The sequence below is a fragment of the Hydra vulgaris genome, chromosome 01 (assembly GCF_038396675.1).
Source record: "Hydra vulgaris chromosome 01, alternate assembly HydraT2T_AEP".
In the NCBI taxonomy this organism is placed as follows: Eukaryota; Metazoa; Cnidaria; class Hydrozoa; order Anthoathecata; family Hydridae; genus Hydra; species Hydra vulgaris.
Window position 1 is genome coordinate 67,980,154 of NC_088920.1, and position 15,534 is coordinate 67,995,687.

At 28.8% G+C, this 15,534-nt stretch overlaps 1 protein-coding gene and 1 long non-coding RNA gene across 5 annotated transcripts; one reads left to right on the forward strand and one right to left on the reverse strand.

The window, feature by feature from the left end:
* Positions 1 to 1,940: 1,940 nt before the first annotated feature.
* On the forward strand, positions 1,941 to 15,444 carry LOC136075550 (uncharacterized). 4 transcript variants are annotated; one of them, XR_010636006.1, is made up of 3 exons: positions 1,955 to 2,106; positions 3,465 to 3,576; positions 12,983 to 15,444. It is a non-coding gene; the product is annotated as an uncharacterized LOC136075550 (long non-coding RNA). The 4 variants fall into 4 exon arrangements; XR_010636007.1 differs by lacking the exon at positions 3,465 to 3,576 and having other exon boundaries at positions 12,983 to 14,538; positions 15,018 to 15,444; XR_010636008.1 differs by lacking the exon at positions 3,465 to 3,576 and having other exon boundaries at positions 12,983 to 14,206; positions 14,325 to 15,444.
* LOC136075067 (uncharacterized) lies at positions 4,875 to 6,619 on the reverse strand. Its single transcript, XM_065787303.1, has 5 exons — positions 6,391 to 6,619; positions 5,950 to 6,279; positions 5,646 to 5,804; positions 5,149 to 5,341; positions 4,875 to 5,068 (listed from the first exon to the last, which is right to left on the reverse strand). The coding sequence occupies exons 2-5, from the start codon at positions 6,223 to 6,225 to the stop codon at positions 4,875 to 4,877; spliced, it is 822 nt and encodes a 273-aa protein (XP_065643375.1). The 5' UTR covers positions 6,226 to 6,279; positions 6,391 to 6,619.
* Positions 15,445 to 15,534: the final 90 nt, after the last annotated feature.

Sequence of the window (15,534 nt, forward strand, 5' to 3'; positions counted from 1 at the left end):
GGACAAGAGCCGAACCAGGAACCTTTAGGCTATGAGCCAGAACTCTAACCTCTGCGCCATGGCTGCTTGAGTAGTTTTAGAGTAGTTCAGCAGGTTTCATATATCACATGAGGGGTCATGGTTTGTCCTGATAACCCATAATGATCTTATGTAGTACCTGCTTTTTGCAAATAAATTGATAATGTATTGAACAAAAGCATACGTAGTAAAATATAGCAGAAGAATTTCAACATTCTGTACTAGCCATTATGAGAAAATATTGTTGACAAAGAGAAGTATTGACGAATCTTTGTAGGCTGTTGCTAGGTGTATTAAGAAATGTAAATACTAGTTGGGAAAGTTAATTACAATAAACAAAATAGCCTGAATAAAAACCTATAAAAATAAGGGTTTAAAGATGAAAACAGTCTAAGATTTATTATCGATTTCAATGTTAATGTTTATTATTTTTATTTATTTTTAGATTAAAGTTTAAAAGAACATTCTTGAATTAAAAGTTCCAAATCAATACTTTAGCTGCTGCATCAACTCAAATTTTATAAAGGAGATTTCACAAATATAGAATTGCCATTCATTTATAGTTCAGCTCGATTCTATTTTAGTGAGAGTATTCTAAAAACATTATTGTTTTCAATAATTGAAGAGGATAGAGATGTAAGTATTAACACAAATGTAATTACTGGAAACAAGAATCTACAAAATAGTGATTTATCTCTGAGACCACGTAAAGGCTAGTGATTTATCAGTAATCATAATCATAAAGTGATTTATCTCTGAGATCAATAATCTCTTAGACAAATTTGAACTTGAGTGTAAAAAAAATCTCAGATCATGGGTTGTTTTATGGGAGTCATATGTTTATGAACCAGTCCTTACTACTTTTTTAACAGCTTCAAAGATCGAACAGTTATTACTAAAATTTATGAAGGTCAAATCTCTGCAAATCCAGACAAATCTCTACGCTACATTCTTCTCAATGTTTAAGAGGCAATCAGTTAAACAAAGTTCAACAGTTGCCTCTTGAGCGTTGTGTAAAACAATTTACAGAAGCTTTAAGTAGAGAACACATTCAAAAGAGAAAAGGAAATTGAGAAAAACAACTTACAAGTCAAATAAAAAGTTTATGTCTAAAAATAACAGTACACAAGATGAAAGCTTGACAAAAAATACTTTTGTAGAAAACGCATAATACTTGGTGAAGTATTGCTATACTTAAAAATAAATCTTGTGTTTAAAAAAAAATATTTATATAATATCTCTTTTTATTTCCTTTATATCAATATCTAAGCAATAAAGTGATGTTAAAAATTAATTTTTATATTTACTTATAAATACCACACACCATTTACTTATAGACACTCTTATAACTTCCGCCGACGAATGATATGATTTTGCTATTAGTCTTAACATAATATTCCTTTTATATGCAAGTTTGTGCGCTGCAGCGCACAAACTTTGTTTGTGCGCTACAGCGCGCTGTGGCTAATGAAGCCATATAGACGAGTTGCGCATGTTACTATAGGTATGCCATTATTGGATTTGGTTTACAAAATTACATGGCGCATACATTAAACTTTCATTCCTATATATTTTAATAATGTATTATAATTTAATTTCTCCTTAAAATATAAAGTAAATGTTTAATTTTAGAAACTTACATTTACTATACATAATTATATACTCTTAAAAAAGTTCAGACAAACTCTGTCCGGAATGGTTCAGGTGGACAAATTTACCTGAACATTCAGGCAATTTAATTCAAACATTCAGGCAAGTTACCGTATTGGTTCAGGTATTTTAGTAAACCAGCTGAACACTTAGTGTAAAATTCCTGAAATGTCCAGGCAAAAGCAGTTACGTGAACTTTTCTACCGGAGCGTTCAGGTGCTTTACCGGAAACATCAAGTAAATCGTCTGAAAATGCGAAATAATTTTTCTGCGCCGAACAGTAATCACCGTTAAACTTTTTAGGGGTCGCATGCGCTTGCATTCTCTTATTTTAAAATTTTTTATCAAAAATGAGCATAAAAAAGTTGTCAGAGTCACAGTTGGCAGAATATTTTTTATGAAAAGGAATATCTATAGATGCTACAGAAAAGCTTAAAAGTAAGCTATCTTTTCATATTTTTTGCGAACGTACGTAAAAGAGATATGTATATAGTATATTTACATATTTATATATGTATATTTACATATGTATATATTACATTTACATACGTATATTTTTTGCGAACGTACGTAAATAAGATGTTTATATTATATACACATCTCTTACGTACGTTCGCAAAAAATATACACATAAATATGTATATTAAAAAAAATATACACATATAATATATGTATATATATGTATATTAACATATGTATATATTACATTTACATACATGTATAATATATGTATGTAAATGTAATATATACATATGTAAATATACACATGTATATATACACAATGTATATACACATCTCTTGTTTACAAGACAGTATACGTATTTGAATTATATACATATTATGATATAAAATATCATAGTATATAAAATGTAGTATATCATAGTATATATAATATACTATATCATGTTATGATATATCATGATATATCTGGATGTATGATATATATGGATGTATGTATATGTATGATATATGATATACAAAATAGCTCAAAAGAGAATAATATCTTAAAGGGACTTACCGGTACTGTCAGGTCAGATTATCCTTATGTCAAGTAAGGTTGCCAGTAGCAAGCTACTGGTAACATGTAATCCAGTACAACCTGCTTCATGTTAATGTAAGGAAGGGCATCCGGTTTTAAAACATTGCTTCAACTCTTTCATAATGGCATTTATATGTCATTATGAAGAACCATCCAAACCACACTAGTGTGGAAAAATGGATGTAAAACTTACACAAAAAAAATATATATATATGTAATTATATATATATGGATGTATGATATACATAGATGCATACGTGTGTATAGATGTCAAAATATATTTTTATTATTTATCATATCGATATACTATATCAATAACTATATTATTAATAATGTGTATCTTTTTATTTAAAAAAGTTTATAGATTATACACACCACATACTACATAACTTTTATAATAAACACTATATAGAATGTGATATTTACATGTCACATTCTATATGGTGTTCATTATAAAAGTTATGTAGTATGTGATGTGTATAATCTAAAAACTTTATAAATAAAAAGATGTACATACAATAAAATTTACAAAGTCTGACTTAGTTCAACCAAGTTTAAATTGGTAAAAAAAGAAAAAATTGAAGTAAATAAGTAATAGATGTGCAACCCTACTATTTTATTAAATTGTTGGTTATAATAATTGTTACAAAATATATTTGATTAAATAATTATAAACTGTATTTAAAGACGAAAAGGTTTCTATTAAAACACAAATGTTTAGTTTTTATACTAAATATACTATTGATTATTATTTTAGGTGAAGAAATTGATGGGTTAGCTTTTTTGGAGTTGAACGCATTATTGTTGCATGCGATGGGCATCAAAATGGGCCAGGCCATTAAAATTTAAGCCATAATAGAGGAAAAAAGGTTAACAATTTAATAAAATATAATCATAATAAAATCACGGTGATTTAAGCATAGGATTTTATTGTGAGCATGCGCACACGTTTTATTTTTAAAACAACAAAAAAAAAATGGCGAAGTGATTTTCAGATAAATAACAATAATTCCTTGATTTAGTTTCATACTAGACATTTACTTATTTCTCATTAAATAACCAGCACGGTATACTTTTGAAGTCTTCCATCATAGAGTGTTGATAGTAAAACTTAAAAATCAATAAGAATGTTTTCAAACAAAGAAAATTTTAATGTTCAAAATGTAAGGTTTTTTTTCTAAAAAACGGAAACATCTGTTAGACATTTGAACGAATATCTTTTGTTTGAAAATTTTTGGGCTAAAAAGTTCAATTGTTCTAGATTCAGTAAAAAATGCCCAAAACATCTGTATATGTCTTTTTAACCTGTCATTTTTTTAAAAAGAGTTGCACGCTTTAACGGCAAGCTGTTGAAATTATTATTTTTTGCTTTTTGAAATTTAAAACCCTAAACTTGCACGATGTTCAGGGTTAAATGCAATTTTAGTAATTCTTTTTCTATTTATATGTTATATATAGTATGAAAAACAATATTATCTAAGAAATGTATAAGAATAAAAGAATCTGTTCACAAGAAAACTCTGCAATTTTTTGGTGAACATACTCTAATGTTTTGGTGAACATGCTCTAATGTTCTATAACATCAGATAATCTATTCCTTTTCATGATAACAATTCATATGCATGCTAAATATTATTGAGATAATTATGATAGCATGCACAAATAATGCTCATGAGATATTGTGTCTGTTGACCGAGTGGGCCCACCTTTTTCAGGATAGGTAGGGGTCTAGGGTGCAATTATACCTTGGCACCCTGGACCAGTTCGCCACTGCTGATAATAATAAAAAAAGAAGCGCATTTCACAATCCTGTATCCAACATAGATTATTAACATATTGTAATTAGTAAAATACCCATGCGTCTAATTCCTGGCTGTGCATACGACAAAATCCAAGAATGCGGGAGAGGGTAGTTTCTTTTCTAGTTCTAGAAAGTATCCTTTCTAATAATAATGCATTTGTTAGGATAAATACTATATATTAATATCTTCGTATCAAAATTACGATACAATTTCAAAACAAATATAAACTATATATACACATATTTGGACTCAATTTAATTTACGCTCGAAATGTTGTTCTTTTTTTAGTTTCCGGCTTCATTGCTTTGGTTTTTGGATGGTTTTGTAATGTTCCTTCAAAGTGCTTTTCAAGCGACTACAACTTTTCATGTGCCAAAATAAACGATTAAGATTGTTACATTCGGCATGCAAACTTTCGCCACCTTGTTCCCCATAAACTCCAATGCCCAATCCCCATTTTTGAATAGAATATGGGATTCGAGCAAGTGCATCTTCGGAGTTATAGATTCATTTGGCCAAGTCAAGCGATAAAATTCCATAAGATTGCGTATTGCTGATTCTAAAATTAAATAATTAACGAATATGAAAAAAATTTAATAGGTATTTTGTAAATAAGTTAATCAAATTTCTAACTCCTACCTAGCTCCTGAATATCGTTCTGTTGAAAAGATTGCGAGCTGTTCATGAAGTTATGACATTTTGAATAATATTGAAACAACTGTTTAAATTTCTGACTCACATTATTTGATAGTAAATAAACATCAGTGTCAATAAAACCAAGATTAGAAATTAGTTTTGGGATAGAATTGCACAAATCAAGCAAAGGTTGAGACTAAATTAAATATGTTAAATTAAAAAAATTTTAAATATTTTTACTAATAAAGATTTTGAAATATAATATACAACCCTCGGAATTAGGGTCGGCATTCGGCAATGCCAACCTAACTGCCGACCTGAAAATATTTGAGATCGGCAAAAAATTGCTGACCTCGTTTCTATGTTTTATGGTTAGACCTTTGTATCAAATAATTTTTGCCGACCTGATGCCGACCTCAAAAAGACAAAAAGATTGAGGTCGGCAAATTATTGCCGACCTCATTTTTCCTAATTCCGAGGGTTGAATATATTAAAAAAACCTTAAGCATTGTGTGAACATGGTTTCCAACAAAACATTTCCCATGATAAGCCTGTCTTTGTACATGATTAGCCTTTAAAACTTTATCAAGTTGCTGAATGCAGGGACCTGAAATTTTATCAAGAATGTTTGCTTCATTCAATGAATTTAGTTCTTTTATCTAAAAAAAAATTTTAAAACATGCTACAAAAATTGTTGGAAATTGAATTGAAATTGATATATTTTTTGTAGCTTTCGAAGGTCTTGTTCTAAATTAAATAAAATTCATATTTTTTATACAAACATAATTATGTAACAATCAATACTTTGTCACTTCTTTCTAAATCATAGTGGAGTATTCTTGGTACATATACTTTCTTAATTTCTTCAGTTTTGTCTGGTTCACATAAAACTTTCACTGAAATTGCCTCTTGTAAAAGTGTTATTTTATTATCACAGTCATCAATAATACTTTTTATAACATTTGATTGAATATGCATGTTAACATATTTGTCAAAATCATCTCTTCCAATTGTATTATTTTGTAATGCAAGTTCTCCAGCAAGTTTTATATCTATTAAGTGACATTCATCCTCAAACATGTTAAAAAACTTCAAATAGGTACCTAAAGATATATGTAAAGCGGGTACAGCGACCTAAAAACAAAATTATAATTACTTTTAGATTTAACATCAACTGGTCCAACACTACCACTGAAACCACTACCAGCATTAAAAATCCAAAAAATAGTGCTGAAAATAAATAACCTGATCTAGAGGAATATTAAATAATGTTTCATTAATGACATTGTTAAAAAACTTCGCCTTTTTTAAATTTCCGCTATTACTTTGAAAACAATGAAAATCAATGTTTAAAGACTTTAAAGATCTTTGTGAAACACTGTCCTTTCTATTAAGTGGAGCCAGTTGGATATTTTTTTTGGTTATATCACAAAAAAGACAGCAATGTCGACCTATAAAAACAGCTAAACTATCATTATTGTATGGTGATAAGTAAATTAAAGAAAATAAAACAATATGGTAACCTTTATTACATAAAATCTCTTAAAATACAGAAAATCTACCAATAGCTCCTGTGATTCCATATACACTGCAAAGGAAATCATAATCTCCAAACATAAAAACACGAACATTATGATTTCTAAAAAAAAATTTAAAATTAAATAAATCAACATAAAATATTTGAATTTTATTTAAATTATGATGCTATTTTCTTCAGAAATTGTAACTCACTGCCATATCATTTTTTGTATCTGGTCAACTTGTAGTGTATATCGAGCCCTACCATGAGATTATTTTGATAATCTTTTGCCTCAAATGTGCTGAACACAATACTATTAGATTTTGAGTTTAGTTGGTCTTGGTTTACAATTTGGTAACTCATTTTAAATGAACCATGATCTCCTTCAATTTTAATGTGTATTTCATCATTTTTTATTCCATCTTTTTTTATTAAGTTATAACTAGAATGTTTAAATCAAATAAATACATAAGATATAAGAAAAACATTTTTAACATTTACTCTTCTTTATATTTATATTTTCAGTTAAAAATTTCCATACCTTTCAAGAATATTTAGCATAATTTCAATATTTTTAGGCAGATTGTCTATATATGCCCAGGGAATAAGTTTGATTTCAAAAACTAACTTATTATTTTTATTTTGAAAAGTAAAATCTGCATCTAACACAACAAGATTACTCCCTGCCAAGTCATTTGCAACTACTCTTTGTTTAATGTTTGAAGCAGTGTTAATATTTTTTGAATTTAACCACCTACAATATTAAGTAATTATCATTTAGACCTTTTTACCACGTTTAATTGACTCATTTGAATATACAACATTTATAACTCTCTATTTATTACTCTCTAAACAATTAACATTCTTTAAATATTTTTTTTCCTAGTCAAAGTTTTTAGTTTACTCCACGGTATTCCTACATCAGCCTTAAAAGCAACCAATTCTTCTGCAGTATATTCAACTATTCCAATCTTAGCACTTTCTAACAATTTACTTTTTTGATTGTCATCAAATGATTTTAGCATAACTGCTGTTTGTATTATTTGAGAATCATTTGAATTTCCAACTTGATGATTAGATTGCTCCATCAGGAATCTGTGTCTTTTTCTCAGTGTACTGTTGCTGCAAGATGCACTTTCCTTGTAAGCTTTAGGTGTAACAGTTAAACAAATGGGCTATAACCAAAAATAATAATAAATAAACCTATAAATATATAATTAACATAAATCTTTATTATGTTTATTCAAAATTAATCAAGTCTTTTTTTTATTTTTTATTTCAGATTTAAGTACTTTACAAATTTTATTATATATAAATGTTTCATTACCTCTAATATATGGAAAGAACTGCAAAGGCTATTAATCATGATGTAGGTTGAACATATAGGACATTTTGCTTCACTTTCAAGTTTACCTTTAATACTTGATGTAATACATAGACTGCAAAACGAATGTTGACAATCTTTGATCATGACTGGTTGACTCATTATTCTCCCACAAATCTTACAAATACATAATGCTATATGTGGATTTAGCTGCAGATTCAATTCAGAAATTTGTTCTTTGTTTAAAGGTAAGGGCAACGACTCAAGAAACAAGTTTATATTTAATTGTGTCCATCTTTTAAAAATTCCCGGCATCCAAGATTGGGACTTGCTTTTCGACCAACCTTACCAAAAATACATTTACACTCTTTTGTTGGACATTTTAACCAACTTTTTGGTATAACATTGAGTTTTTTATTTCCTCGTTTTTCAATATTTCTCATAGTTGAATAACATTTAAGGCATATTTGTTGTGGGTGAACCTCTAAACAGTCTTCATCTGTTTTTTTTTTTAAAATATTAAATATTCTTTCAGTCTTACCGGCAGTTGTTAAAGCGTCTTTTCCTGTCAAATTTTCACAAATTCTACAAACTCTTAATAATTTTTGTTGGTGTTTTTCAACCATCTTTTAAATGATCTTCTTGAAAAGCTCTTAACTAAATATTGAAATTACGTTTCATAAAAAATGACAGGTTATAGAAATTGATAATTTTGGAAAGACAATGAATAATATTTCTATACAAAACTAACCCAAATGTCATAAAAATTTTGCTTCGACCATAATTGAAATGTATATAATGTGTTATTTTAAACCATATTACACTTTATTGTTCCATTTAGTATAGTACAAATTAAAACATAAATTTCAGTTGGATTTTGTGCATATAGCAGCTAAAATATGTAAACTACCATTTTATTTGTTTGAATTATAATAAACATATACCAATTTTCTTTAAAAATGTGACACAATGCTTCAAGCTGTATAGTAAGTTTTAACACGGTAAATAAATATTTATATATTTTACTATTTGTATCAGACGCATGCGCATAATAAAATCACAAGCTTTCATAAGTATTGAATCACCGTGAAATATAGACTGCAGAAAATATTTTTTTAGTTTTTATTAAAAATATTTTTTTAGTTATATATAAATTATGATGATTAAAGTGAACATTATTTTTATATTTTGCATGATATTTTATAGGGTTTGTTACAACTGAGTTGTTACTTGTGGACAAAATTTTTTCAAACCACTAATGATTATACTTATCATTTAAGAGACACGCACCTGTTGTTTGAACCTTGTTTTTTACGATGCAATGTTAATGGTTGCATTCGCACATTCACACTTTATAAAGTGTTACGTAAACACATTAAAAAAACTCATAGGTGTCATGATACTTTGAAAGAAGTTTTTAACAATTCAGGTATTACTATGCAAAATACAGAAAACAAATACTTAGCCAAAGATTATGATGAGGTTTCATATTTTGAAAGTTTAACAAAAGAAAGTGTAGCAAAAGAAAGTGTTTTTGTTGCACCTATTGTAGACGGGTATGGTGTTTCGCAGGCAGCATTATAATTTTTGATGTCTTTTCAATCTTCTAGTTCCATTTCTCTAAGCACATCTCAGTTCATAATGGATAGTTTAAATGAATTGCTAAATAATATTAATTATTTGCTTGCCAAGGCAGGCGTGTTAAAAACATACAGATGTGATACTGCAACATTTAATGCTCTTTCAGAAGAACTTAACACCTGGAAAAATCCTTTTAAGAGCATTGATACTCATTATAAATTGTTGAATTATCTTAAACTAAAAGGTCTCTATGTTGAACCTGAAGCACATTCAATAGGAGATCGGTGGGATGTTAAGCGAGACAGATCAACAAAGCAACAAATACAGGTGTGTGTGAAAAATAAATTTTACCTTATACCAATTGAGAAAACCTTGGTTTTGAAACAACCTGAGACTTGGAAATTTTTAAAAAGAGATAATGAGTCAGCAAATGATATAGCAGAAGATTGGTTAGATGGTAAGCATGGCAGACAACTAAAAACATATGCCAAACATTATTTTCATAACAGTATTCATGTATTTATTTAGATTTATTCTGATGAGGTAGAGACAACAAATCCGCTTGGATCTAAAACTGGAATACACAAGTTAGGCGCATTTTATTTTACAATAAAAAACTTTCCACCAGCTGTAAATTCTGCGTTAAGCAATATTCATTTGTTGGCCTTAGCACATTCGGAAGACATTAAGCAGTACACCACTGATCCTGTTATGGAAGTTATTGTTCAGCAATTAAAAGACTTACACAATAAGGGTTTTACAGTTTTTTGTGATGGAAAAGAGCTAAATATATTTGTTGTTTTTTAACTCAAATTGTTGGTGATAATTTAGGGCTGCATGCAATACTTAGACACATGGAAAATTTTAGCAGTGCTTTATTTGTTTGTGACTTGTGTATGGCGACTCAGGATGAGATGCAAAAAGTATTTTGTGAGTATTCTTTTACAATGAGGACACAACAATCATATGAGCAACATATTGAGCAGCTTAAAAATGGTCCCATTTCATCTAAAGAGTGTGGCATCAAGCGGCCATCAACTTTAAAAAATTTGTACTATTACCATCCTGCTTGTAATGACTCAGCCGATATAATGCATGATTTATTCGAAGGTGTAATTCCGTTTTAAGTCAAGTTATTTTTGCGCTACATAGTTTATGACTTGAAGCTTATTAATTTCCATGGGCTTAATTGTTGTATTAATACAATGGATTATGGTCTGGTTAGTAACTCAAAACCTAGTTTTATAAGTGAGTCAAATTTAAAATGTCACAACTCATTACTTGGACAACGGTCAGCTCAGATGCTGATTTTGTTTTTACATTTACCATGTATTTTAGCTGATGTTACTGACAAAGTAGATAATTTAAAATGGCGTTTGTACCAATTGCTAAAGCAGCTGACAGAAATTATTTTATTGCCAAACTCTGCACTGTCACATGTTTTGTACTTAAAAGATCTTGTATCAGAGCATTATGAGTTATTTAAAATATGTTATCCTGATAAAAGACTTTTATATAAACATCACAGAATGATTCACTATGGTATTATAATAGAGAATAGCGGACCACTTTTACATATGATGGTAATGTGGTTTGAAGCAAAGCATAACTTTTCTAACCGTCTTGCTCATTATTTGTAACTTTAAAAATATAGTGTTTTCTCTAGCAAGCAGACACCAACTTTCTTATGCTTTTGCTTGGATGACTAGATGTCCATTAAAAGGGATTTCAGATGTTGGAAATGGTACAATTATTTCATCAACAGATATTAGGCATAAGTCATTAATTTTACCTCTTATTGGTGAAAAAATAGATGTGTTTATGACTGAAAAAGTAGTCATTTTTGATCAAAAGTACCAAACTAAGATGTCTGTACTTCACTCTATTAGTGATGAAGGTCACTAACATCATTTGTTAAAATTGAACAAATATATGTTCATCAAAATATAATTTATTTTATTGGACTTATTTGGCATGTCCACATGTATTGTGATCTAACTCTATCGTATTGTTGTTCACTTGATTCAGAGCGTATATGATTGAGAGCAAGTGACTTAGCAGATTATAAACCTTTTTTATGCTGTTCATTGTTTAAAACCTGCATGTATATACGAGGATATTATTTTATGTCACTCTTTGTATCATTGTAATGTATTAAAATGATTTTTCATTTTTTAATAATTTGTATATTTTGCTTAATTGTAAATTCTAAAGATAGCAGTTAAAAAAAGCTTAATATTGAGTTGCTAAAAATAATATAAGTAGTTTGCTAAACTAAATGTAAAAGTATTTATAACCTACTATAACTTGTCCAAAACAATAAATGTATGTATATATATATATATATATATATATATATATATATATATATATATATACACATACACAGTCATGGACAAAAGTTTGTGACCACTGCAATTTTTTTACAAAAAACACTCAAAATTTAGAAAAACAAATAGTAAATTATAAATCAGTGCATATATTTTGAATGTTTATTCACACTATACAGGTTAAACAGCATGTCTATTCATATTTTAGTATTTACAATGAAATCCTTTATTTTTGAGAATATTTTCAATACGTCCTGGCATCGATTCACACAGTTTCTTGCAATAGTCCGGCGTAATCTCCTGCACCTACTCGCGTTTAATCCAGTTGATGAGGTCATCTACAGAACTTGGGCTATGTAATTGAAATATTTTGGTATAACGTACTTTGGATTATGCCTCTGATTTGGTGGGCGTCTGACATGTCTACAAAATGAGTAGAATTGCGTGAATGTTGTTTCAACTGAAAAGAACACTTGTTTCCACTGGGCTGGTGTCCACTGCCTGTACTTCTGACAAAACGCTATGCGATTGCGAATATTCTTTGGTGAAAGCTTCGGCTTCCGTGCTGGTCGGTAAGATTTCAAGCCTGCATCAAATAATCGTCTGCGTATTGTCCGACTGTTTGGTTTCTTGGATGGTGATCCAGGCAGTTTGCCTCTAATGGCACTTGAGGATGCTCTTGGTGATTTTTTTGCTTCAAATAAGGTTTCCGTAATATAAATATTTCAGTTATATCTGAATATAAACATCAATTTTAGACTCTAATTGACAATTAGCACAAATTGGTACAAAATTGTAGCACTAAAGTAGCCCAAAAGCAATTCAGAGTAGAATACATCAAAAAATATGTGAAAATCGCAGTGGTCGCAAACTTTTGTCCATGACTGTATATATATATAAACATTTGTTGTTTCGAACAAGTACGTTACTCCTTTAATAAACAGCTTGAGAAGTAAATTCCCCCACATTTTTTGCAGCAATAAATTCCTTTTATAAAAATTTTTTGAAATTTATGAAAATTTATCAAACATTTGCTTAATTTAAATTTGGCGATACAAATATTTTCTTTAATATATGTTTTAGGTATCCTTCCACAAAAACCAAATCTAAACTTGCAAAAGCTATTATCACTGCCTTTCCAAAGCTACATTCTGGTGGAAAACTTGGATATGTTTGACTATAAGAGACATTTTACTAATTTGTCAATTATAAGTTGAGTTGTCTATGAGGTAATAAAATCTAATTTTACAAACAAAAAAATTTTGTAGGAAAACTATTATAGCCCATATACAGAGTATGTAGTGGGTAATAAGACAAGGAAGGTCACTCCTCATGGCCACATAGAAGAGAGACTGAAAATTATGCGTAAACATGTTGGTGTTCATGTACATGCTCGTCGAAAGAGAGTTATTGTTTTGGCAGAAGAGTTCCACTCGTCCGGTATTTTAATATTAAGTATATTTTTCATAAACTCTTTCTTCGTTTAATTTACCATATACTCACTATTTTATTTACCTAATACTCACTATTAAAATTAATTTTCCAAATAAAGCATATAAACAATCAGCTAATAAATCTAGCTAAAATTAAAAATTTTAAATCTATATAAATATTGAAAAATAGTTTTTTAAATTTGTGTTATAAATAATATATATTTTTTTGTATAGCACCTTTCTCAAAAGAAGAACTAAGTATGATAGGAGAGTTGAGATTTGATGACTTAGGCTATGAAAGAAAGTTGGACTGTATGGAAAAAACTTCATGTTCTCGTCGAAAATGGATTGTGAATTGTAGGCCAACATTTGATGATTTACTCAAAACATTTCTGCCACTAAAAGATCTAGTCATACACATAAGAATAAAACTCACCCTATTATCATTAAAACCTTTCACCAATAAATATTTAAAATTATTTATCACAAAAATTAAATGTATTGTAATTCATACAAGATACATCTAAGATGTATCTTTCATGATTTGAATGATACATCTTTTGAATTACAAGATACACAAAAATTACAAGATGATCTTGTAATTTTTAAATATTTTTTTGTCCTATAGGTTTTGCTTAAGTATTCTTAGTTTTGCTGAAGTAAAATTAAAGAAAATGATTTTACTAGCAGTCTTATACTATATTCTTATCTTAGTTTCAGAAGGATTTCTGTTGCAATTTTCCAGAGTCAAATGATTTTTTGGCTCATTGAGAGCAAATAACGCCACATGTTATCTCATGGGCAAGGCAAAAGACAAGTTTGATGGTGAAGCAGATTCTTGCTGAGCTTGATACGCAAGACAACTCTTCTATAGGTATCTAAGTGTTATAAAACAATATGGCATGGTGTATTTGATATGTAAAATCATTATAATAGTTTATAAATTAATAAAATGATTTCACTAACAAAAACTATTTGTTTTTTTAAAACAGGAATTGAAATGAATTTTGCATTCTTATTACTCTGCTTTATAATTAAAGTGCCATCAAAGAATAAAAGTTGTGCATCAGCTGCTGAAGTTGTAGAACATTTCATTCAATTTTATTTTTTTTTAAAACAGGAATTGAAATGAATTTTGCATTCTTATTACTCTGCTTTATAATTAAAGTGCCATCAAAGAATAAAAGTTTCATTCAATTTTATCCGGTATATTGGAATAATAGATTTCTAATAGATATAAATTTATTCATATTAAGTATAATATTAAGTTTGTAGTAATATGCACAATAATATATATTTAATAACTTTACATGTTATTAACATTGCTATACTGAAAAATGCCCCGTTGAGAGTTGGACTCTCAAGGGAAGGGGAATACATAAATATTCTGCGAATGTCCGAGTTAAGCAAAGTTCTCGGTATACCGAGATACCGGTATACAGATTTTCAATTCTTCTTGAACTCTCTCTCCATATATATAGAGAGAGAGTTCAAGGGGAATTGAAAATCTGTCCGACTTATCCAGTGTTCGAGTTAACAGAATTCAACTGTATGTTTAGTTATTAAATATAGTATATATAGTATTAGTTCTAAGTTGTATGTGCTGATATTTATATTTATTATGTAACAAATTTTTTTTTACATTTTTTAATGACTTATTTAATTTCTATGCTGCATCTAAATAGGTATCAACTCCGATGGAAGTTGTGGTTAAAGTCTTACTCACAAGCATCTTTAGTCATAGCTTTGGGTACTCATTGCAGTGTCGAACAATTATTTATTGTTACAGAGTGTCGAGCTATTCCTGTCAACAGATGTATATCTTATGCAATGGACATATTAAACTTTATTTTATAATAACATGGAGTATGCGGAACAATGTAGCCACATATTGTAATTTTTGCAACATACTGTGTTAGGTTACCAAGACGAAATGCATCTATCAAGAGGAGCCAGTGACTTGTCCCTTTGCCTTAGACAAAAACTTAATCAATTTTAAATGCTGAAACAATTATATTTTAATTATTATTTTCTATATTGCATTGTTAAGCGTAAAGCGTAAGCGTTTGTATTAATTATAAATTTAAATATATTGACTGTCTGAAAATCAAATATCGTTGTTACGTCTAAACCGAGTTCATTTATAATCACAATTTGGCATTTTACTGAAAATTTAATATCTTTAGGCCTAATAAATACTAA

Excerpts from the sequence above, each read along its gene's own strand:
- LOC136075067 (XM_065787303.1), bottom strand. The coding sequence starts at position 6,225 with ATGTTTGAGGATGAATGTCACTTAATAGATATAAAACTTGCTGGAGAA. Across the intron at positions 5,805-5,949 it reads ATTTAGAAAGAAGTGACAAA|ATAAAAGAACTAAATTCATT; the intron begins GTATTGATTGTT and ends ATTTTTTTTTAG. Across the intron at positions 5,069-5,148 it reads GAACGATATTCAGGAGCTAG|AATCAGCAATACGCAATCTT; the intron begins GTAGGAGTTAGA and ends ATTTAATTTTAG.